The sequence below is a fragment of the Taudactylus pleione genome, unplaced genomic scaffold (assembly GCF_031769625.1).
Source record: "Taudactylus pleione unplaced genomic scaffold, aTauple2 ptg000115l, whole genome shotgun sequence".
In the NCBI taxonomy this organism is placed as follows: domain Eukaryota; kingdom Metazoa; phylum Chordata; class Amphibia; order Anura; family Myobatrachidae; genus Taudactylus; species Taudactylus pleione.
In genome coordinates this window covers 334,009-359,583 of record NW_028284517.1, presented here as the reverse complement: position 1 = coordinate 359,583, position 25,575 = coordinate 334,009, and the positions used below count along the sequence as shown (strand labels likewise).

The 25,575-nt window shown below is 45.3% G+C and overlaps 1 protein-coding gene across 1 annotated transcript in view; it reads left to right on the top strand.

The window, feature by feature from the left end:
* The window catches only part of LOC148524856 (fatty-acid amide hydrolase 1-like), a 38,647-nt gene extending 20,399 nt beyond the window's left edge, over nt 1–18,248 (top strand). The window contains exons 9-13 of the mRNA XM_088471591.1: nt 2,795–2,838; nt 6,515–6,554; nt 14,032–14,140; nt 16,668–16,813; nt 17,837–18,248. Of these exons, the coding sequence (XP_088327717.1) occupies nt 2,795–2,838; nt 6,515–6,554; nt 14,032–14,140; nt 16,668–16,813; nt 17,837–17,965 (468 nt within the window). The 3' untranslated portion in view covers nt 17,966–18,248. The remainder of the gene's footprint in view (nt 1–2,794; nt 2,839–6,514; nt 6,555–14,031; nt 14,141–16,667; nt 16,814–17,836) is intronic.
* Nucleotides 18,249–25,575: the final 7,327 nt, after the last annotated feature.

The following is a 25,575-nucleotide window of genomic DNA, read 5'->3' as shown; positions in this document are numbered from 1 at the left end:
AAATTTGTGAACTTAATTAAATTTAACACGGACAATTTCATTATAAACAAAAATGAAAAAAACACAACATAATTATAAACACTAATTGGTCTATTCAATATGTTAATTATCATTGTCCGAACGGACTTCGATAGTTAACGTTTCTTCTCGACGAGAGCGCCGGAGGAATTCATCAAATCAGCTGTCTTCCCGAACACTTTCATTGCTCCTCTCGGAGGAGGTCACGCATGCACACAAGAGCTCCGACATCCGAAAGGATCCCTTTTCACGACCCAGGACTCCTTCCCATACGGAAGATGGCGAATGCTCCAGCAATCAAGCTCTGAAAATATTGTATTTATGGTGCTTGATGAATTCTGTCCCCATACTAGTGTATGGGGACAGCGGGCCACTCCGCGCAGGAGATATCTGTGATACTAGTGTATGGGGATAGCGGGCCATTCCGCCAAAGGAATTTAAGCAGGAGATATCTGTAATACTAGTGTATGGGACAGCGGGCCACTCCGCGAGAGGAAGATAAGCAGGAAATATCTGTGATACTAGTGTATGGGGACAGCGGGTCATTCCGCCAAAGGAATTTAAGCAGGAGATATCTGTGATACTAGTGTATGGGGACAGCGGGCCATTCCGCCAAAGGAAGGTAAGCAGGAGATATCTGTGATACTAGTGTATGGGGACAGCGGGCCATTCCGCCAAAGGAAGGTAAGCAGGAGATATCTGTGCTACTAGTGTATGGGGACAGCGGGCCATTCCGCCAGAGGAAGGTAAGTAGGAGATATCTGTGTTACTAGTGTATGGGGACAGTGGGCCATTCTGGCAGAGGACGGCAAGCAGGAGATATATGTGATACTAGTATATGGGGACAGCGGGCCATTCCGCCAAAGGAAGGTAAGTAGGAGATATCTGTGATACTAGTGTATGGGGACAGCGGGCCATTCCGCCAGAGGAAGGTAAGTAGGAGATATCTGTGTTACTAGTGTATGGGGACAGCGGGCCATTCCGCCAGAGGAAGGTAAGTAGGAGATATCTGTGATATCTCCTACTTTACCTCCTTAATGAATGGCCCAATAACTTAATTTTTACAACTTTTGTAAAAATTAAGTGATGATGAATAGGTTCCTTAGAACTCTATTCATCAATCAAATTTCTCCTTAAATAATGCGGAAACGAGCAATTCATTCCAGAGCTTGGCCCTGGTAACTAACGTCCCGAAAACTGAAAGCAAAGTGGTCACATTAGTGATCACTTTACTTTTACAATCAGCAAGGACAGATTCCTGCGAGTGCATTTAAATACATGCATGCGGTACATCATTCCTTATTGGCAATAATCATTTTCTAATTATTGGGTCTAAAACCTGATAATAAATAAACAGGCCCCATATTGTAGCTATACTTTTATCCCACTAATTAATAAATGATTTTTCTATATGATAATATATAACATATCTAGCAGAAGCCCATAAACTGAATACTACTGTAAAGAAACAGACTGCTCCTGTCCCCCAACCCCTGTCCCTGTGTTTGGTAAGTGCGCCCAGGTGCCCTAACACTGATTAGTAACTTTCTCACTCTACAGCATAATTCCGAAAATCTGTCATTGCTCCGGCAGACACAATGGTTACATAAGTGAATATGTTATGTTTTATTGCTTCACTTAATACTCGCTAAAATCCTAAGTGACACTTTGATAATGCCCCTGACATGGGTTTCCTAGCCCCAATAGTAATCCTTAGACCTTGAGTCCATGAGAAGAAATTAGCGGTGTGTAAGCAGCAGGTACATTAAGTTGTGACCAATGGGCATTTTAACTTTTTAACCCAAAGTAATGTCCCATATACACAATACCCACAGTAGTAGTGCCCCTAATACACATAATGCCGACAGTAGTAGTGCCCCTTATGCAGTTCCCGCAGTAGTGGTGCCCCTTATGCAGTGCCCCCAGTAGTGGCAGTGGCCCTTATGCAGTGTCCATAGTGGTAGTGCCCCTTATACAGTGCCCCATATGCAGTGCCCCCTATGCAGTGCCCCATGTAGTAGTGCCCCCAGTAGTAATGCCTCCCAGTAGTAATGTTCTCTGTAGTAGTACCCCCAATAGTAATTCCCAAATAATAATGCCCCTAGCTGTAATGCCCCCTGTAGTAGTGCCCCCAATATTAATGCCTGCAATAGTAATGCACCCAATAGTAATGCCATCAATAATAATGCCCCCTGTAGTAGTGCCCACAATAGTAATGCTCCCTGTAGTAGTGATACCAATAGTAATGCCCCCAGTAGTAATGCTGCTTACACACAAAAAAACCCCAACACAATACTTACCACAAGAACCGTACCTGAATCCCCGGCCGTCCAACAGGCTGCTCCTCGGAACTATGGGAGAGACCTCATGACATCTCTTCCATAGTGCACACTTCAGGAGCTGGAAGCCGGAGCTCTGGAGTGAGCTCCACCCTCCACCTGCCAGTGTTGTTGTGGGGAAAGATCTGGGCGCCCGCTGGTAACAGAATATCAGTGGGCGCCCAGCAAATGGAGCCTACCTGCGGCGCTGGGCTGAGGTGGGCCGGAGGAGGCGTAACTGGTTCCGTCTCCAGATATTTGGCCGCTGTTGGTTAGCTACATAGCCACTGATTATAAAACTTCAGCATTCAGAGCAGATCCTGAACCATCTGTATAGTACATAGAACTCAGTGTTGCAATGCGGCATCTAATATTAACTTGAAGATAAAATATTTTAAAATTTATAGTGATGCTGATATTTTTTCCCTGTACGTAAATCTTATTTTAAATATTTCCAGTATCCGAGGATTTCCAGGTTTCTAAATTCCAGTGTTGGTGCAAGGTAAGACCCTGTGTGCTCTTCCAGATTATCTCTAATATACAATGTACACTATGTAGACAAAAGTGATTGGACACCTCTGCATTGCAGCTGGTTTAGCATGGGTCCGTGCATGGTCACATTAACTCTGAGAAGTATAAAGATGTTCATTGTGGCAGTTCTACAGAAGCAATTAATGTTTTTATCAGGATGACAATGTCACCTGCCATGTTTCCAGGGTGACGCTGGACTAGTATACAGAAAATGTGGTAACCTGGATGTACTGGCCACCTCTGACTCCAGATCTTAACCCCAGTGAGAACCTCTGGGACGAATTAGAACGATGGGTGCGTTGTAGGCTGACTCGACCTTCTTCAGTGTCACAGTTGGTCAGTGTACGTAAGGCGGAATGGCAAAACATACCCCCTGCTGTTATCCAGTAACTTGTGGACAGACAGTTTGCCAAGAAGGGTGTCTGCAGTAATCACTGCACGTGGTGGACCTACAAAGTACTGACGTCAATAAAATATTGTTTATCTATGTCCTGTCAGTGTCCAATCACTTTTCTCTACATAGATATATTACCCTGGTGGATTATTCCACATAAATTCCCACCCGCTCACACTCTGCGTCCTTGGTGCAAATTTAAATAGGGGCGGGACCAAATGACTTGATTATTGCAGAATAGCGTCATTAAGCCTCGCCCCCTACACGGGAATCCACGTTTCCTCTAGAAATTCTCCCCCATTCTGCCTACTTCACTAGGAAGTGGGCAGGAATGCAGGAGAAGTGCCTACTCTACGGGGTGTGCGGGGAGTTACCCGAAAAATCGTGAGCCTCCCACGACTTCCGGGAGAGTAGGCATGTATGATACAGAGGGAGTGATAAATCTATGGATACAGCTTTGGAAGAAATAGCAGAGCAGCGGTGGAAGGAGGCCCCCAGTATGATTAAGATTGGGGGCGTGACGTATGACAAGGCCCCCAAATTTACGTGCGACCCTCGCAAATGTTGGGTGGTATGAGGAATTGTCTACTGACCATTGTGGTTGGGGCTTACACAGTAAAAGAATTGGAGAATACATGGTGTAAACATGCGGATATTTTTAAGACCAGTCTAAAATGCATGTAGTCAGGAAGCCGGCGGGCGAAATGCCGACCGCCAGCTTCCCGACTGTCATATCCCGCCAAGGGACTAATAATAGGCGTCAAAATCCTGCCGCCTATCATTATCCCTACGTTGGGATCCTGACGCCTGGCACACCGAATGAAGGTAAGCCGGGCGGCGGGTGCGGACAGCCGCAGGGAGGGGGTTATGTTAGGGACTCCTGGGGGGGATTTAGGATTAGACACCCCCCTGGGAGGGTTAGGGTCAGGCTAGGGGAAGGTTGGTTTAGGGTTAGGCAACCCCAGGGGTAGGTTAGGGCTAGTCACCCCCCCGGGAGGGTTAGGTTTAGGGAGCGGGGAGGGGGGGTAGGTTTAGGCACTTACTGGGGGAGAATTAAAAAGCAATGGGAAAAAAGATCTAAGGCGATACAGATAAAATTATACTTAAATCGTGGAGGTCGTTGATATGGAGGTTTTTACTTTTCTAGAGATGATCCACTCTGTGGAATACAATTTGAAATTTAAACACAAACATAAAAGACCATATGTGAAGTAATGTCAAAACGTAAAACCACAACAAAATGAAATAGTCCTTTTGTGTTTCTGAAGAAGAAAAGGGTGATATCCGTTTTTTTCCAAAAGTTTATGTCAATCAAACAAATCAGGATAGATCCTCACCACCTAAAGGTATCTTTCAAAATACTTCACCGTGTGTCAAACGTAAGATTGAAGGATAAGCGTACCCAAACTCACGTAATAAGAAGTTGGGATCAGCATATAAAGGTATCTTTTCCACAAAAAATGAAAAAAACCATAGGTAAAGAAGACTTTTGATGAAAAATATAAAGATCCAAGGAGGATCGAAACGGCGTTGGTGGAGAGATTTGTGGGCATTCTATGGATTACAAGAGAGACTTGGATTTATATTTTTGAGGTATATAGTAGATCCATTACGGGTTTCAGTCCGGACCTTTTACCTGTAAGAGGAGATACTACTGTTAATACTTCTAATTTTCATCTTTACTTGTTCAAGGATTTTTTATTTTATTTTACATGTTTTTAATATTTGTATTTTTAATAAACCATTTTTGAAGTGATACCTCATCCTCTATTTTAAATCAAAAGTCTTCTTTACCTATGGTTTTTTAGTTTTTTGTGGAAAAGATACCTTTATATGCTGATCCCAACTTCTTATTACGTGAGTTGGGGTACGCTTGTGCTTCAATCTTTCGTTTGACACACGGTGAAGTATTTTGAAAGATACCTTTATGTATATTTCCCATTCACGTATTAAGTGAGTTTATGGTACACCCATCTCTAAGATTTGTGGTGGTGAGGATCTATCCTGATTTGTTTGATTGACATTTACTTTTGGAAAAAAACGGATATCACCCTTTTTTTCTTCAGAAACACAAAAGGACTATTTCATTTTGTTGTAGTTTTACGTTTTGATATTACTTCACATATGGTCTTTTATGTTTGTGTTTAAATTTCATATTGTATTCCACGGAGTGGATCATCTCTAGAAAAGGAAAAACCTCCATATCAACGACCTCCACGATTTAAGTATAATTTTATCTGTATCGCCTTAGATCTTTTTTTCCCATTGCTTTTTAATTCTGTATGTTTTACTTGTCTGGGCAGGTATAGGGATTAAGATTGGGCCGACACAGTTACCGTGCGCCAGAGTTCTACCTTTTTATCAATTTTGTGATAACTATACAGGGGGAGGTTAGGCATTAGGGGGGGTTAGGCACCCCTAAAGAAGGCTTAGGGGGGGAGAGGGTGAGAAATAGTACAAATACTTACTCTTCTAGTGCCCTTTCTATAGTACAAATATTTACCCTTCTAGGGATCTTCTAGTGCCGGTCTTCAGGCATCGGGATTTGAACTCATACCGATTCTGTCTAAAATATACAATAAAAACATAGAGCCTGATTCATTAAGGATCGCTTTTGCGATTCCAGCTCCATAATTGCGCGCAGGTCTGCTGTGAAAATATGCTAATGATTGCAGTCACAATGCCTTCGCGCTGCCTGCATAGACGTCCACTGCCTCCTATTACTGCTATCTCACATCCGTAATACCTTGCAAGCCTCCATAAAAATGGGTAATATCGAGCACCATCGGCCATGCAGAATTACAGCAGCCCTGACCCTACTTAGACATTGCTAACCTCATTGCACGCAGTAAGTACTCAAGCTGCTTATGCCATCGCACTGGCTAATTTATGCACGCCCATGCAACGGCGTTCAAATGGTCAGGCATGCCAGCGTTTTTTTTCTGACCACCTCTCGTCACCACCCCCAAACGCTCACTGCCTGTCAGTCACTATGTGATCGCTCTCCGTGCTCTGGGTGATCGCATTGTGATCACAGTGGTGTCTTTGCACACTGCGATTCATGCGCAGTACGCAACAATCGGCAGTCTTTGTACGCTTTAGCAGTTGCGATCCTTAATGAATCGGGCTCACAGAGAGAGCAGACTCGGTGGATCTGTAGGTTTTCTTCCATCAAAGTTTCTGTGATTTTGTGTTTTCTCTGTTATGTTTTGCTGTTATTGTCTGTATTGATCTCTCTCATTCCTCCATCTAGATCTGTGAAGCATCTCTGGGAGGAGCAGATAGCCGTGCAGGTAGTATACATTGCGTATATATTAATAATAATTTCTTCTTCAGTGTCCATAGGGATCCACAGGGATACCATGGGGGGTGTGTGGTTGGAGAGATCCACGCACCAAACAGTTAAAGCTTTAGCTCCCAGGATGCCCCGGTCTTCCTCCACTTATACCCCGCCCCCAGCCACAGGCAGACAGTTTTTCATTTGGTGCCAGCAGGACCGGTCGCACCTTTAGACAGGGGGACTGCTTAGGCAGCCCCAAGATTTTTTATGAGGTTTTTTTGTTGTTTATCTGAGCAAGCAGCAAGGCGTCCTAATGGGTGAGTGGTCCGATGATCACGGTGGGCGCCAGCGGGGCTCTGATTGCAACTCCACTGGGGACCCAGGGCTGCAGCCAGACAGACGAAGAAGAACAGGTAAGGCATGTTGTGCAGTCCTTACCTCCGGCGGTGGAGATCTGCCAGAGGACGCTGCAGTGGGGTGACTGCTTCATCCGCTCCCCCACTAGACCAAAGGTGCAGTTAAAAGCTGGCATCGGGGACCATGAAGAGGCCAGCGGCACCCGGCGGTTGGTGTAGCAGCGGGGAGGTAGGCTCTCCCCCGGCATCCTCTCCCCCAGCCCAGAGCACGATCCCTCACTTTGAGATTTCCCGCTTCTGAGCTGTTCCTCCTCCTCACCCTCTTCCCTATAGGCAGGGCCGGATTAAGGTCTGTGGGGGCCCCTGGGCAACAAACATGTGGGGGCCCCCATTACGTGCCCTTTATGCAGTGCACCCAGTAGTAGTGCCCCCAGGAGTGTTGCCCCTTATGCAGTGCCCCCTATGCAATGCCCCCTGTAGTTATACCCACAGTAGTAGTGTTCCCAGTAGTAATACCCCTGTAGTTGTGCCCCCAGTAGTCATGCCCCCTGTGTGTGACCAATAGTAATGCCCTCAGTAGTAATACCCCTGTAGTTGTGGCCCCGTGGTAGTAGCACCAGTAGTAATGCCCCCTGTGGTAGTGGCACCAGTAGTAATGCCCCCCCGAGTAATGTCCCCTGTAGTAATGTCCCCCCCCGAGTAATGTCCCCTGTAGTAATGTCCCCCTCGAGTATTGCCCCCAGTAGTAATGCCCCCTGAGTATTGCCCCCAGTAGCAATCCCCCCCCGAGTAATGCCCACAGTAGTAATGTCCCCCCCCGAGTAATGTCCCCTGTAGTAATGCCTCCAGTAGTCCCCCCCCCCGAGTAATGTCCCCCACAGCAGTGGAAAAGCCGCTTGCGCTAAAAAGAGAAAAAAATTAAATCATACTTACCTTAAGCCCCGCTCCCGCTGCCTTCTGATCCGCTCGGCTGGCGCTGCTCCTCTGCACTATGAGAGAGACGCATGACGTCTCTCCCATAGTTCACTGCCTGAGCCGGAAGCCGGAGCTCACGTGTGAGCTCTAGTCACCGGCTCTGGCTGCCGCTGCGGGGAGGGAGCCGGGTGCCCGCTGGTTACAATCTCAGCGGGCGTTTGGTGTCTCCGTGCGGCACCGGGGTTAGGTGTCCGGAGGAGGCGGAACTTGTTCCGTCTCCTCTGGTTCACTTTAACCCCGATGGCTGGGTGTGGGGGCCATTCAGGTGTGGGGGCCCAGGGACGATCGCCCCTGTCGCCCCCCCTTTAATCCGGCCCTGCCTATAGGAGACACTCAGCAGCCATTAATTCTGAAGCTACAGGTCTCAGGAGATTTGGGTCCAGTCTTCCTGTATAACTCTGCCAGCCCTTTGAGGCTTGAGTAGTTGATTTAGTGCCCATTATAAGTAGATTTATTTATGTGCATTATACTGTCTTAAAACGTTCCGTCAGTTATATCTATCCCTGCTGCTCTTATTTAAACCCTCAACTACCAGGCGTGTAGGGGTTCATTATTACTTCACATTTACTTGTATTTGTGAAAGGTGTCACTCTGCATTACTAGTCATACACTGATTATGTGCTGCTAGCTGGTTATTACTATGTCTTCTAAGGGTAAAAGGGAGCCTGAGGCCCCTGTGCTGGTTACTTGCAGATCCTATTCAGCGGGCTTGTCCCCTTAGGATTTCATGCAGAATGGTCTGTGTGTTATTTGTTATGTACCACCTCCTCAGTCCACCGTACCAGCCCCTGTCCAGGAGCCACCTTTGGTGTCCTCCTTATCATAGGTTATGACGCAGCTAGTGGACCTCTTATCAGCCCTCATGCTGCCTTCCACCATGGGGTACCCACAGCTATCACAGCCTACTATGTCAGTAACCCCTATGCATCCTCCTTGGATGGATGTTTATGTCCACTCAGTGCAGAATATGGCTCAATCGTCTGCCGCCTATCAGCAAAAGGCGGACAGACAGCCACTAAAACACTTAGGCGGACTGTATCATCCTCTCAGTCCACCCCGCTTTCGGATTCTAATGCATCATCTGTGGAGGCAAATGATGCACAGGGTTCTCTCTCCGGGTCTCCCTCGGGCAAGGAGAACCGTCATTCAACAGTGGATGTCCCTCCTTTAGTGAGGGCGGTTATATCGATCCTGAATGTAGAGGATGATGAGCCGGCCCCTAAGCCAAAAACCCAGATGTTTAAACGTCAAAAGGTGGTTAAGGCTGAATTCCCTCTATCAGAACAGCAAACTGAGCTCATGGGGGAAGCTTGGGGTACTCCTGGCAACGGTTCCAGGTCCCAAAAAGACTAGTGTCTTTTTACCCTCTCCCTAATAGTGAGTGTGCTAAGTCAGAAATCCCTCCTACTGTTGATTCGCATGTGGCACGCTTTGTCAGAAGTTCTACTCTGCTTTTACTTGTCTCAAGTCAGTCTGCTTGCTTTCTGGCGCTATCAGCAGGCCAGCTACAGTATGGCCGTGGCCTGTGTGGCTAAGGCTATCGAAGGATGGGCAGAGGCACTGGAGGAGAGCCTGCCATAAGACCCTACCAGGGTAAAACTGACCTACATCTCCCATATTTAGGAAGAAGCTGTCCCTAAGCCTAGGCTGTCCTCTTCTCTGTTCTTTAGCCCTCATGGTAAGGCAAGTGAGCAGTCCTTTCCCAGGCAGTCTAGTTCTCACAAGACTACTAAGCCGCGATCCAAGCAGTCTTGGTTGGCCAGACGTCCAGGTTCCAAGTTTGACGACAAACTCTCCGTCTGATCTTGGCATTAAGCAACAACAGATGCTTGGGTCCGAGAAGTGATCTCTCAGGAGTACGCCCTCACCTTCCTCAGGTGTCCTCCCCAGCTATTTTTTTTGCACATGTCCCCCATCAGACCCTATCAAGGCCCTGGCCCTCCAGGAAGCTATTCACTCCCTGCTGCGTTCATGTGTGAAAATACCGGTTCCTTCGGCTCAACGAGGAACTAGGTTTTTATTCCACTCTCTTTTTGATTCAGAAGCCGAATGCGTCTCACCAGCCTATTCTAAATCTCCATCCCCTCAACAGATTTATCCGAGTACCCAAGTTCCACATGGAAAATGTGTGATAAATTGTCCTGGCATTGGAGCCTGGGGATTTCATGGTTTCTCTGGACATTCAGGATGCATATCTGCATGTACCTATTACTCCAACCCACCAGCAGTTCCTACAGTTTGATGTTCTGCAGCAACATTACCAGTTTCGGGTGCTGCCCTTTGGTCTGACAACAGCCCCTCAGTTATTTACCATAATAATGGAAGTTATGGTGGCCCACCTCAGGTGCCATGGAATCAGAATCCTGCCATACCTAGATGACCACTTAATCTTGGCACATTCACCAGTTGTGTTACAACGACATCTCCAGCTGACCGTTGACTGCCTGCAAACACACGGCTGGCTCATCAATTGGATAAAGTCCTACCTATCTCCGACATAGCGGATTGTACATCTTTGGGCACTCCTGGATTCTCGAATACAGAGGATTGTTCTGCCAGCGGACAAACTTTTTATACTACACTTGCGCAACTTGCTCTACAATCAGGGGGTATCCATTTACTTAGCAATGCAGGTCCTGGGGTCCATGGTATCTCCTTTGATATGGTAGAATACGCCCAGTTCCAGGCCCCTTCAACAATTGATTCTCTCCCGGTGGAACGGGCAGTATCATCTGATCTGCTCCCAGATGATCCTCATCTCTCCGGAGGTTCGGTTTTCCCTCTCATGGTGGCTACAGACGTCCAATCCGGACAAGAGTCGCCCCTTCTAGATTCCAAATTGGGGACTTCTCACTACAGATGCCAGCCTTCGCGGATGGGATGTGGTAATCGGTCATCATACCTTTCAGGGATGGTGGACAACCGAGGAAAGTCGCCTGCCCATAAACATTCTGGAGGGGCAAACAGTGTACAGAGCGCTCTCTCTGGCACAAGATCTGCTTCAGGACAGGCCGGTCTAAATTCAGTATAAAACCTGACTGTGGTAGCCTACCTCAACCATCAGGAAAGCACGCGAAGTCGGGCAGCCATGCGGGAAGAAGCACACATTCTGGTCTGGGCCGAATGTCATCTCCCGGCAATCTCAACAGTGTTCATCCCCAGAGTGCTCAACTGGGAAGCGGACTGCCATCAGGACATACACGCCAGAGAGTGGGCTCTAAATCTGGATGGCTTTCAACTCCTGGTGGACAATGGGGCCTGCCAGACATAGACCTGATGGCTTCACGTCACAACCACAAGGTCCTCAGGTATGGGTCCAGGACCAGAGATCCCTCAGCTGCCTTCGTGGACGCTCTGGCAGTGAGGTGGGACTTAAATCTTGCATACCTCTTTCCTCCAATCTCTCTCCTCCTGAGAGTTCTCCGAAAGTTCAAGCAAGAAGTCGGGATGGTGATACTAATAGCCCCAGCCTTGCCCAGGCGACATTGGTTCATCAACCTATGAAGTCTCTCCATAGACAATCCATTCCCACTGCCTCTATGGCAGGATCTACTAGCAGAGTCCTTGCCTGTACCCATACCTACCTCATCTGTCTTTCACGGCATGACTCTTGAGAGACCCCTTTAAGAGCCCAGGGGGACCCTATACTTTTTAGGGTCTCCCGGGGGCTTGCCTTTCTCCAGGCTGGGTTAGACCTCGACCTCCATCTGGCCTTCCTTAGAGTTCAAGTTTCTGCTCTGTCAATCTGGTTCCAGTGAAGGATCACTCCCCTGTCTAATGTTAGAACATTCTTTCAAGGTGCTCTCCCCGCCTTCAACCTCCTTTTTGTCCATCCGGTGGCTCCGTGGGATTTGTCCTTGGTTCTCCGGGCTGTACAGGCTCCTCCGTTTGAACCTCTGGACTCAGTAGACCTCAAATGGCTGACAGTGAAGACGCTCTTTCTCTTCGCTATCTCCTCTGTGAGCAGGGTATATAATTTGACAACGCTCTCCTGTCACTCCCCATTCTTGATCTTTCATCCAGACAGAGCTGTCTTCTGTACCAGGGCTGGTAACCTCCCTAAAGTGGTATCCCGATTCCATTTGAATTAATAGATTGTGGTTCAGGCCTTCCAGTCCTTGGATATTTCTGCAGGTGAAGCCTCCTTGGATGTGGTTCGTGCTTTTCGGATCTATGTGGATCGTACTATTTCCTTTAGGAAATCAGATTCTGTATTGTATGGCAAATTTGTATTGTATGGCCTTCATAAGCGAGGCTGGCCAGCTAACAAACAGACTCTGGCTCGATGGCTCCGAATGACACTCTCTAAGGCCTACATGCAAGCTAATCTTCCTGTTCCAAACAGGGTTACAGCACATTCTACTCGGTATGTGGGACCCTCGTGGGCGGTTCGATGTGGCGCTTCTGCTGAACAATTGTGCAAGGCAGCCACGTGGTCTTCCGTCCACACCTTCCTCAGGTTCTACACCTTCTCCTTTCTGCTCAAGAGCGTCCCTGGCCTTAGGGGAAACTGCTATGGGACATCCCCATGGTATCCCTGTGGATCACCTATGGACCCTGAAGAAGAAATTGAGTTATGGTAGACTTATCTTTGTTAACTCTATTTCTTCAAATATACAAATAGTTGATACCAGCGCTATATATAGTTGTTGTATATAAAAACTCAGATACGGATGTGTAGTCAATTAATATCACATTTAATACATTACAATATAATAAAATTTGTTATATGGAAAATAATAAAATGCACAAAATAAGTGCTGTATTAAAAATAGTTGTAGTCATATGTAATCGCTATTAGGGGAGGCTGGTTAATCCATATTCGATAAAGACACTAGCTGTGGGACAATTGTTGGTTCCGTGTAATTAGGTACAGCAAATATTTACCAGGTGGCGTATCCTTAATCTCAGTCCAAAGAAATTATCATGTGTCCAAATCCTTTTGGTATTATCACAGAGTATAGACTGGATGGGATCCACTTGTAGCTGTTATCCTGTGGAGTTGATGCAAATGTCCCAAAAGCAGGAAAATGTGTCAAAGTGTCCAAGATGAATGGATATAGATGGTGGAGAGGCTTAACGCGTTTCGTTGGTAAATCGATATCCAGCTTCTTCAGAAGTATACCTATTTCTTCAAAGTCCTTAGGATCCACAGGACGCCCACAAGGGTTCATTAGGGCCTTACAGAGTACGCAAACAGAAACAGTATGAACAAAACAAGAAAAAAATAATTACAGTACAGAACATTTGGTGCCATTGTTGGGCATGGGGAAGAGATGATTGTATAAGTGAGAAAAGCAGAAGCACATGAGGGAAGAGGGTCCTGCTCGTTAGAGCTTACAATCTAAAGGGGAGTGGGAGACAGATGGGGGTGACACAGAGGGGAGAGACAGTGAGTAAGGAGCATGGAAGGTAGGTTAGGATAAGAGCTGGAAAGCTTTGATAAAGGAGTGGGTCTTGAGAGCCTGTTTTAAACTTTGTAGAGATGTGGAGTCTGATAGGGAAAGGGAGAGCAAGAGAGTTCCAGTGGTAGGGAGCAGCACGGGCAAAATCTTGCAGGAGGGAGTGGGATGAAGTAATTAGTTGGTGAGCATTAATTTGTGGAGCGAAGTGGATGGGCGGGAGGGGATACAGTCAATATCCCGGCAATTAGAATACCGGCGCCGTAATCCAGACACCTGTCAGAATCCTGTTAGGAGGAGAGTTAGGGGTTAGGGATAGACACTAGGGGGAGGTTTAGGGTGCAGGGAGAGGGAGGTTAGGTTTAGGCACTAGGAGGGATGTTAAGTTTAGGCATAGGGGAGGGAGGGTTAGGGGAAGCGTTAGGATACCGACTGACAGGTGTCGGTATCCTAACCCTGTCGGGAGGACCACCGGCATCCCGTACCCAACCCGCGCAGGAGTGTGCACGGAGATAAGGTCAGAGATGTAAATAGGAGAGGATTGGATATATATCTGGTAAACATGGTATATGTGGCAAGTGTGTTCATATTTAATTAATATATGTAATTCTAATTTCAAATAATTTCTCAGTAATGTCTCTTTAATGACACTGTAAAATTTTATTCACATATTAAATACCTATAATTCATGTACCCCAGTCTGTTCTCGGAGGTCTGTCTGTGATTGTCAGCTCTTATGATAAGTCTTTTCTTTTAGGAATACCAGACAGAATTCCTCACTGAGTGGAGAAAGCTGAATCTAGATGTGGTCCTATGTCCCATGTTGGGCCCGGCCTTCAACATCGGTTATCCGGGGAGACTTTACGGTATTTCTATAAGTCACAGTGTTTCGTCACTAATTTATATATATTATTATACAGGGTGTAACTGGAGATTTATGGGCCCCACAGCAACATTTATTACGAGCCCTTTTGTACATTTTGTCCGCTGGAAATGGTGTGCCTTAGGTTTAATAGAAAACCATTCTCAGCTGTCTGGTCCTTGTAGCTGCACCCCCTCTCACTACAGTAGGACCACCTTAGGTCCTCCGATGGGGTCCTGCAGTGTATAATGACAGTGGCACATGCAACACTCACTAATTATTAGCAGCCAATACAGCAACATCAGATATAGAATGTGCATAATGTAATGATAATGATATAACTGGTGTACTTCATGTAAGATATAAGAAGTTCTTATTGCAGAATAAAAGGGAGATCTCAGCATGTGCGCTATGGTACATAAGGATATATTTATTTCAGTACAGAGAAAAAATATATATTCAATGTTCATGACAAAAGAATTATCAGACTCAATTGTCTAACTTACTTCCATATGGCCAGTATACCCATAGAGCTTTGTATGCCACCAATCTAATGTGCCCCATATGGCCAGTATACCCATAGAGCTTTGTATGCCACCAATCTAATGTGCCCCATATGTCCAGTATACCCATAGAGCTTTGTATGTCACCAACCTAATGTGCCTCTTATGGCCAGTATACCCATAGAGCTTTGTATGCCACCAACCTAATGTGCCCCTTGTGGCCAGTATACTCATAGAGCTTTGTATGTCACCAACCTAATGTGCCCCATATGGCCAGTATACCCATAGAGCTTTGTATGCCAACAACCTAATGTGCCCCTTATGGCCAGTATACCCATAGAGCTTTGTATTCCATCAACCTAATGTGCCCTGTGTGGCCACTATACCGATATAGATCTTTGTATGCCACCAACCTAATGTGCCCCGTATGGCCAGTATACCCATTGAGCTTTGTATACCACCAACCTAATGTGCCCCTTATGGCCAGTATATGCATAGAGCTTTGTATTCACCAACATAATGTGCCCTGTATAGCCACTATACCGATATAGATCTTTGTATGTTACCAACCTAATGTGCCTCTAATGGCCAGTATACCCATAGAGCTTTGTATTCCAGCAACCTAATGTGCCCTGTATGGCCACTATACCGATATATATCTTTGTATGCCACCAACCTAATGTGTCCCGTATGGCCAGTATACCCATAGAGCTTTGTATGCCACCAACCTAATGTGCCTCTAATGGCCAGTATACCCATAGAGCATTGTATTCCATCAATCTAATGTGCCCCGTATGGTCAGTATACCCATAGGCAACCAGCCAAATATGCCCCATATAGTCATACTCACAGAGCTTCATATACCAGAAGTATATGGCAGCGGTTCCCAAACTCTGCCATTACAGTCCAGGTTTTAAAGAATATCCATACTTGAGCACAGATGACTTAATTAGTACCTCAGTCAATTCGATTTAACCATCTGGATTTCGGTATGGCTATCCATAAAACCTGGACTGTAAATGTCAGAGTTTGTGAAACTTTGGTATATGGAATAGTTTTAAGCACCATAATTATGGGGATCAAATCCAAGACACAAATACAGTATACCACAAGCCACAGACACTGATCAAAGATCCATTCTCATTTATGATTTATACTACAAAACGTTACGTATAGAAGCACACATCAAAATACACTGAGCAGGGCTGTAACTAAGGTAGTGTGGCTTGTGCCATGGCACAGGGCACCACAGGTCAGAGGGCACTGTTTGGGCCTGTCAAATTTCTGTTTATTATCATTCTTGCTTGTAGCTTCCTCTTATTTCATCCCCAGCATCTCCTGGCCTCTTCTATCACTTCCCTGGCCCTTCCCCATGAAGCCATGGCCCTTTTTTGGGTTCATTATGTCCCTATTTGAAAAATGTGGGGGCGCCAATGCTCTTTCTGGTACAGGGCACCAAAAAGTCTAGTTACGGCTCTGGCACTGAGTGATTGGTCTGTAATGAGCAGGTGTTTGGGGACAGTACATATACAGAGCATTGGTCTTATACAAAGGAGAAGTGCTCAGTAATACTGTAACCTCATTTTGTACACAATGGCAATTAGTGTGCAACAGTGACAAAATAAGACGTATGATGTGAAGCTCACAGGGGATACAGTTAATATCCTAGCAAAGGGGATGCCGGTGCTTAAAATACCAGTGCCGGCATGCCGACACCGGTCAAGGTCCTGGCGCTGGAATCCCGACCACCGGCATTCTGAAGGTGAGTAGCGGGGTTAGGGGGAGGGTTAGGGGTTAAGGTTAGGCACTTGGGGGAGGATTAGGGTTAGGCACATGATGTCACAAAAGTCTTCCTAAATGATTTATTATTAGTATTAACATGTATGTAAATAGCACCAGCATAGTCCACAGCGCTGTTCAATTATGAAGCAATACAGCTATAAGTTTGGGTTTGGGTATTAGACAAAGCGATAAGAGGGCGCCACTTAGAAGCTTACATAAGTCACCAATCTCTCTTATGTCTCTCAGCTCCCATTGCCTGCACAATGCTGTACAATGTATTAAATTATCCGGCTGGAGTCGTTCCTGTTGGTTCCGTCACTGCGGAGGACGAGAAAGAGCTAAAAAATTACAAAGGTTACTGTAATGATCCCTGGGACAAACTGTATAAGAAGGTAATTATTATAGTGGTTTTTAAGATATAGGTGAGGTTTATTTGTGCTATCTCTCATAGGGCTCTATTTATTATCATTATTTTCACACCCTTTTCACATTATTTTAGTTTCACCCAAAGTTACTAAAGGGCAATTGGAGTAGAATTAGTAAAATTCCCTGTGATATTTCCTGAATTCGCAATACGAATTCAGTCGGTAATATCACACTACAATCTGCATTCAAAATGCGGATTGTATTAAATAGAGCCCATAATATTATTGTTATAAAGTGTCTAATCTCCAGGATTGTGTTTATTTATATATATGAGTACAAAGGGCCTGATTCAGAGCCGCTCGTAAGCGGCAGTATGCTCGTTCCGAGCGATGTTCGCCCATCTGCGCATGCGTACGGTTTTTAATACGCATGCGCGAACCAGTCAGTGCGGCCGAAAATCGTTTGTTCGCTATATAGCGAAGGCCTGCTATTTTGATTGACAGAATGAGGCGTATGTGGGTACAGGGGAAGGTGCTTGAAAACGGGGAGTGGAGATCAGAACGCAGGAGTGCTTAAAGGTCATAGCGGGCGTTTTATGGGTGTGCATAATTTAAACTGCAGCGTCATTGACCACGTCACTGGGTTATTTTATAGCCAGAACTGCTCGCAAAATTGTGGTAGGAAAAACCAACCACAAGAATAGCGAGCAGTTCATACGCTGTTCGATGTACTCGATTAATCTAATAAATAGCGGACATGACGTATGATGCGAGCGGCCAGGGGGCGTATTTTTCAAATAAACGTACGCATGTTTTGTTCGCTCGTTCAGACATGGAGGCGTCAACAGACAGCAAGGAGCGAACGGTTCATTTGAATAGCCACCCCCTTTTTCTGAATGAGCGAGCGCTAATTGCGTCCGGCTCTGAATCAGGCCCAAAGCCTGGACAGGTGTCTAAACATTGCTGGGGCTCAGTGGTTATGTGCTCTGTCTCTCTTCCTCCCCCTACTGTTTACTCTGTGTAACTGCTTCTCTATCACTATCTCTGCAGGCTTTGGAAGGAGTGGTGGGTCTACCGCTGTCTGTTCAGTGTGTGGCGCTTACCCACCAGGATGAGCTCTGCCTGCGTCTCATGAAAGAAGTCGAGACCCTTAGCGGCCATCACCAAAAGAGGCGATAAGCCCCTGCCTGGCTCTTGGGCAACTCATTAGAGATGACTATAAACTAGGGATGTGCAGGCTCGGATAGGTTCGAGTTTGCACGTGGAGTTCGGATTTTTCCCTCCAAAAAAACGGAACTCAGAAAGAGGCAAAACATCATCTTACATGGACGAACATCATCATTCCTGGACTTTTGTCCAAACTCGAACCTATCCGAGCCTGCACATCCCTACTATAAACATATATTATTAGTTATTATTTCATTAGAGAAACCTATATCGCTACTCTTTATTACTCTGTTATCTGTAGAGGTTACTAGTCGTTGACTGATCCTCTTCAGGGACAGCAGCAAGTGACAGCCATAGGTAGACTGAGCAATGAGGATTCTTATAGCAAAGCAGTTATTTTCATCTGTATCGTGTGTAATATAACTATGAATGTTCAGCTATAATAAACATATTTACGTTTGTTAAACACATATTCACTCCATTGTATTTGAAATCTTTCTGACATTGCAACGTTCTTTGTGTGGAAATATTCCAGCACAGAGTCTGTATTTGGATCCTGGATGCTGGAAACAATCAGATTCTTGTTTACTCTCTGTAGAATATACTAACATAATAATAATACTACTACTAATAATAATAATAATAATAATAATAAATAATAACGGAAGCTTACAGAAATACACCATGTGGATACCATGTGACAAGTTTTGAAATCAGACAGAAATTTTGGGAATCACATATTTAATATAAGTGAAGATTGACAGCTGATTTGGGTTCATTGCTTAAGGGCTGTGACCAACCACCAGAGGGGCAGAAGGAAAGAACAATAACTGCTTGGTCACCTCACCTGAGTGATCCTTCCGGCACAGTAAAAGGGACAGGGGCTGATATTAGTCACACAGGTAAGAATGATATCATACAGTCACTATACACAGGTAAGACTGATATCATACAGTCACTATACACAGGTAAGACTGATATCATACAGTCACTATACACAGGTAAGACTGATATCATGCAGTCACTATACACAGGTAATAGAAACAAGTGGAAAGCAGCATTGATAATGAAAATGTACACAATTTAATATACATACAAAATACACTAACGGCACCTAATATTTTGGACATTGACACCTACCCTGCATTGGAATACCAAATTGGATTTGGGACCTTATCCATTGTTTCCAGCACTGACTGTTAAGAGGCAGCATCCCTTGCGTTGGATTTTCGCTGACTGTGATGCCATCGCTAATTTCAGGTTCCTCAATCATCTTGGTCTAAGCTGGTAAAACTATCGCTATATCATTGGATTGCTTTTACAAACTTCATCCTACCCTCTCCTTGAATGACGTTTCATCGGTGTCCATTCCAATTTAATTGCAGCAGTATTTAGTGCCCACAGGGTTCATTTATTTGCATGAGATTCAATATCATGTGTTTTATTTCTCCATGTCACATGTGACCTTTTGATGCTCCATATGTTTCAATTTATCTGTGGTTTTTATATTGTATTTTATTGCATTCAGTGTATTTTGTATGTATATTAAATTGTGTACATTTTCATTATCAGCACTGCTTTCCACTTGTTTCTATTACTCTATAGGAGGCTGACTACCTCCCTCCAGCAGCTGCTAGGAAAACTGACACATGACAGCGCCCTCTATACTATAATATCTTTATAGACATTTCTCTACTATACACAGGTAAGGCTGATATCATACAGTCACTATATACAGGTAACACTGATATCATACAGTCATTATACGCAGGTAATACTGATATCATACAGTCACTCTACACAGGTAACACCGATATCATACAGTCACTATACACCGGTAACACTGATATCATACAGTCACTATACACAGGTAAGACTGATATCATACAGTCACTATACACAGGTAAGACTGATATCATGCAGTCACTATACACAGGTAAGACTGATATCATACAGTCATTATACACAGGTAAAACTGATATCATACAGTCATTATACACAGGTAACTGATATCATACAGTCACTATACACAGGTAATACTGATATCATACAGTCACTCTACACAGGTAACACCGATATCATACAGTCACTATACACCGGTAACACTGATATCATACAGTCACTATACACAGGTAACACTGATATACAGTCACTATACACCGGTAACACTGATATCATACAGTCATTATACACAGGTGACACTGATATCATACAGTCACTATACACAGGTAACTGACATTATACAGTTATTATACACAGGTAACCGATATCATACAGCACTATACACAGGTAACACCGATATCATACAGTCACTATACACAGGTAACACTGATATCATACAGTCATTATACACAGGTAACACTGATATCATACAGTCACTATACACAGGTAACACCGATATCATACAGTCACTATACACAGGTAACACTGATACCATACAGTCATTATACACAGGTAATATTGATATCATACAGTCACTATACAAAGGTAACACCGATATCATACAGTCACTATACACCGGTAACACCGATATCATACAGTCATTATACACAGGTGACACTGATATCATACAGTCACTATACACAGGTAACTGACATCATACAGTTATTATACACAGGTAACCGATATCATACAGCACTATACACAGTTAACACCAATATCATACAGTCACTATACACAGGTAACACCGATATCATACAGTCACTATACACAGGTAACACTGATATCATACAGTCATTATACACAGGTAACACTGATATCAGTCACTATACACAGGTAATACTGATATCATACAGTCACACTACACAGGTAACACCGATATCATACAGTCACTATACACTGGTAACACTGATATCATACAGTCACTATAAACAGGTAAGATTGATATCATACAGTCACTATACACAGGTAACACTGATACCATACAGTCATTATACACAGATAACACTGATATCATACAGTCACTATACACAGGCAATATTGATATCATACAGTTACAATACACAGGTAACACCGATATCATACAGTTACTATACACCGGTAACAATGATATCATACAGTCATTATACACAGGTAACACTGATATCATACAGTCACTATACACAGGTAACTGACATCATACAGTTATTTTACACAGGTAACCGATATCATACAGCACTATACACAGGTAACACTGATATCATACAGTCATTATACAAAGGTAACTGATATACAGTCCTTATACACAGGTAACTGATATCATACAGTCATTATGCACAGGTAACTGATATCATACAGTCATTATGCACAGGTAACACTGATATCATACAGTCACTATACACAGGTAACTGACATCATACAGTTATTATACACAGGAAACCGATATCATACAGCACTATACACAGGTAACACTGATATCATACAGTCACTATACACAGATAACTGATATCATACAGTCATTATACACAGGTAAGACTAATATCATAGTCATTATACACAGGTAACACTGATATCATACAGTAACTATACACAGGTAAGACTGATATAATACAATCATAACACACAGGTAAGACTGCTATCATACAGTCATTATACACAGGTAACACTGATATCATACAGTCACTATACAGAGGTAAGACTGATATCATACAGTCATTATACACAGGTAAGACTGATATCATACAATTGTAAGACTGATATCATACAGCCAATATACACTGATCACTATACACTGTTTATGCTGATTTCATACAACTGATATACACTGATCACTACTATGCACAATTAACACACAAGTCACACTGATATCGCACAATGAAATACCTTCAATGTAGAGCCTAACTATGTATTTGAGGGACAGAGATGATTTTATAACATTGTATATTCTGTCTGAGCAACTTACTGTAGGGCCCCATTGGTTCATAGTCTGACAGTTTTCTAATCATAATATGAGTTTTCTAAATATTAACACAAGCTTTAGGGCTTATGTATAAAGTAATTATAAGATATCTTTCCTGCAAGAATGCCTCCATAGACACAAAGCATTATATACCATCTGAAGATTGTGTAAATCGGTGAGTTCAAACTTGGTACATAGGGGTCAGACTGTAATCCTCATTGATTATAAAGGGGACTGCGATCTCCACTGATCCTGCATTAGGCTATTCCAGGCCTCCCATTGAAAATAGTCACACAGGATACACTGACTGCAGTGCAGACAGGAAGAAAGTTTTTTTCCCTGTCACCACCGACAGCCTTACTGCCCAGCTCACTCATCTCCCGGGCCGCACAAAGCTGAGCACATCGTAACCCCCACACCCCCCCTCTCGGCTGGTCGACCCAAGCCCCGCCCACCACTGCCGGTCGAAGCTCCGCCCCTATGTGCCTTAAGCTCCGCCTCCTGGGCTGTCCTACTGCAAAGCTGTGACTCACCAGACCAATTGCCTAGTTCAGGATGGAAGGCACTGCAGCCCAGCATGTCACTTCAGGTTAACAGGTCAGTGTAAAGTTTGGCCTCTGTGTATTATTTATGTATGTTTTGTGTGGATGTATGTATCTAATCTATATATTTATTTACACATATATATATATATATATATATCTGTGTGTGTGTGTTAAATTAGGTGGATACAGGAGGATATATTATACATATATATATTTATAATATGTGTGTGTGTGTATATATATATATATATATATATATACACACACACACATATAATATGTGTGTGTGTGTGTGTGTGTGTGTATAGAGAGAGAGAGAGAGATATCACACACACAGTGGTAAATAGGGAGGGTACAGGAGCTTGAGGCACACTTATGGCGACTGAAGAGGGTGTGGTATGATATGTCGACATTCATCATGTAGACTGTGATGGAATAGCGACATATCATCCCTGTTGGCCCACTTACATGCTCCTGACGGCTGTGGCAGCTCCAGCCCGGCTTCAGGGTACCAGCATTTATGACCTGACCTCTGCTGCTCCTGCCTTCCGGTGAGTATTCCCACTTCTTCCCCTGCAGCCTAACCCTAACCTTCCCCTAGTGCCTAACCAGGGCCAGCTCTTGGGATGTTCGACCAGTGCAGTCGAAAAGTGGTGCTCTCCCCAACATCCCGATTTCAGCGGGACAGCACTGTCCCGCTGTTCCACCCATGGGCCGAAGTGGCCCATGGGTGGTCTGGTTGGGAGGTCGGGTACCCCCACCGATGCACCTGTGCGGCTGTGCTGGACCCCGGAGTCTGAATGGATGCTGTGTGCAAACGCGCGGATCCATTCAGTGCTGGGAGAGGCCTGGGGGATACCCAGCTAGTGACAAAGTGCTGGGCGTTACACCTGACGTTACACAGGACGTTACACGGGAGGAGTGCCATGCGGGCATGCCCCAAATGTCATTTAGGGGGCATGGCCTATAGTAATTAGGGGGCGACTACCACCTGGGCGGCACAGGGGGTGCTAACCCTGGAGCTGGCCCTGTGCCTAACCTCCCTGCACAGCCTAACCCTAATCCCTACCTCTAACCCTCCCTGTAGTGCCTAGCAGCCACCCTCCGCAATCTAACTGTATACTCCCCTAGTGCCTAACCCTCCGTGCAGTGTCTAAAACCTATCCTCCTCCCCCACAGCCTAGCTTCCACTAGTGCAGGGGTGGAGAACCTCAGGCCTCGGGCCATATAAGGCCCGCCGAGTCATTTGGTCTGGCCCTCTGAGCTTTTCTCTGCTAACCTCATCTGGCTAGCAGGGGGCCTAGAATGGCACCCTGCAGCCAGAATCTATGTAGCAGTGCCGCCTGGAGCTTAGGACGCCTCAGACGGTCACACCGCTGCCCTTACAGCTCCCTAGAGAATCCTCAGGATGCTCCTGGAATTACTGTAATCACCGGCGACGTCACATCAAGGGAGCGTAGCCTGCACCGGGCCCGTGAATAATGTTATATATATATCATAAAGTTCCCCACACCTGCCCTAGGGCCTAACCCCCCCCCCCATACACAAATACACAGTCATTTTTTCATTAATTTGCATGACAACATGATGAATGTTAACATTATGACTGTCTGTTTGTATAAAATACACTAAAATCCATTTAAGTAATCATCGTCTCAGAACTTTTATTCATTCTTTTGTCAAGATTACCAAAAGGACAAATACAAGTTCTGAAAAATTGATTACGTAAATGGATCAGTGTGTTTTATACAGGCCGTCCAGAGTGTCACACCCATACACACACACACATACACACACACACACACAATCAGCTGGCTCCAGAGCGCAACACACACACACAATCAGCTTACTCCAGACCGCCCTGTGCCGGCACTGCCCCCCAAGTGCATGACGTTATGCTGTCCCGTAGAGGGGCCTGGAATTGTAACCCTGCCCGGAGCATCCTGAGGACGCTGCAAAGACTGCAGAGTGTCTGACTGGGCAGCACTGCAGGAGTGATACTGGCTGCATGGTGCAAGCACCCTACTAGCCAGTAACAAGGACCATGGGGTAGCGACAGTCCTGCAAACAGAGTCCTTCGCTCTGTGCAGCATCACCAGTCGCATACCTGTACTTATGGCACTGTATACAGTCAAACCAGGCCCACAACACAGGCCACACCCCTAGTGGCGGAACTCGTGACTGGTGGGCCTATGTGCAGAAATATGTTTTGGGCCCCCCTCCTCTGCCCCACCCCAAGTTCATAGTGCCGTGGGTGACAGAGAAAGGTAGAGGGTGACAGGGAGATGATGACAGGCAGTGGCTGATAAGGAGAGGGTGACATGGACTGGGTGACAGGGAGAGGATGACAGGGACTGGGTGATAGGGACTGGGTGACAGGAAGAGGGTGATAGGGAAAGGGTGACAGGCAGTGTGTGACTGGAACTGGATGACAGGGAGAGGGTGACGGAGAGGATGATGAAGAGGGTGAGAGGCAGTGGGTGACAGGGAGAGGTGACAGGGAGAGGGTGACAAATATATTACTTATATCATACCTCCCAACATGACCCTCTCCAGGAGGGACACAATGCTCTGGTCCTGGACTTCCCTGGTAATAGGCGGGGCTACAGCGCAGTTCAAATAGGGGAGCCACACCAACTGTCATTTCACACACTGCCATATATCACTGGCTGGGACTCACTGGCAGTTGGGGTGACTCCCTTATTTGAATTTTGGACTGTGCTGCAGCCCCACCTCTGGAGCCTCCACCAATCATAAATTACCAGGGAAGTCCAGGACCAGAGCATTGTGTCCCTCCTGGAGAGGGTCATGTTGGGAGGTATGCTTATATTACTATTTACTTACGTGATCCCAGAACTGGAGCTCGTGGATCCTCCTCTCCTCCTTGGATTTTAACAATGGGGACAGTCATGAAATTGTGACATCAGATCCCAGGCACCAGTGGCAAGGACTACCTCAGAGAGGAAGAGCCAGGCCAGTCGGGGAAAAGCAGGGCGGGACCGGGAGGAGCAGGTAGGAGAGAGGATATAAGGGGAGGAGAAGGGGGCCCAGCCGACTCCGGCCGGATCACATCCACGACCACAGGCAGCGCATCATTCCATAATGTTACCACTGGGACGGGTTGGCGTCACGTGGTGGTGTATAATCAGTCAATCTGACTCATTATAATGCAGCCAGCAGCAGGACCCTTTATTGCAGTG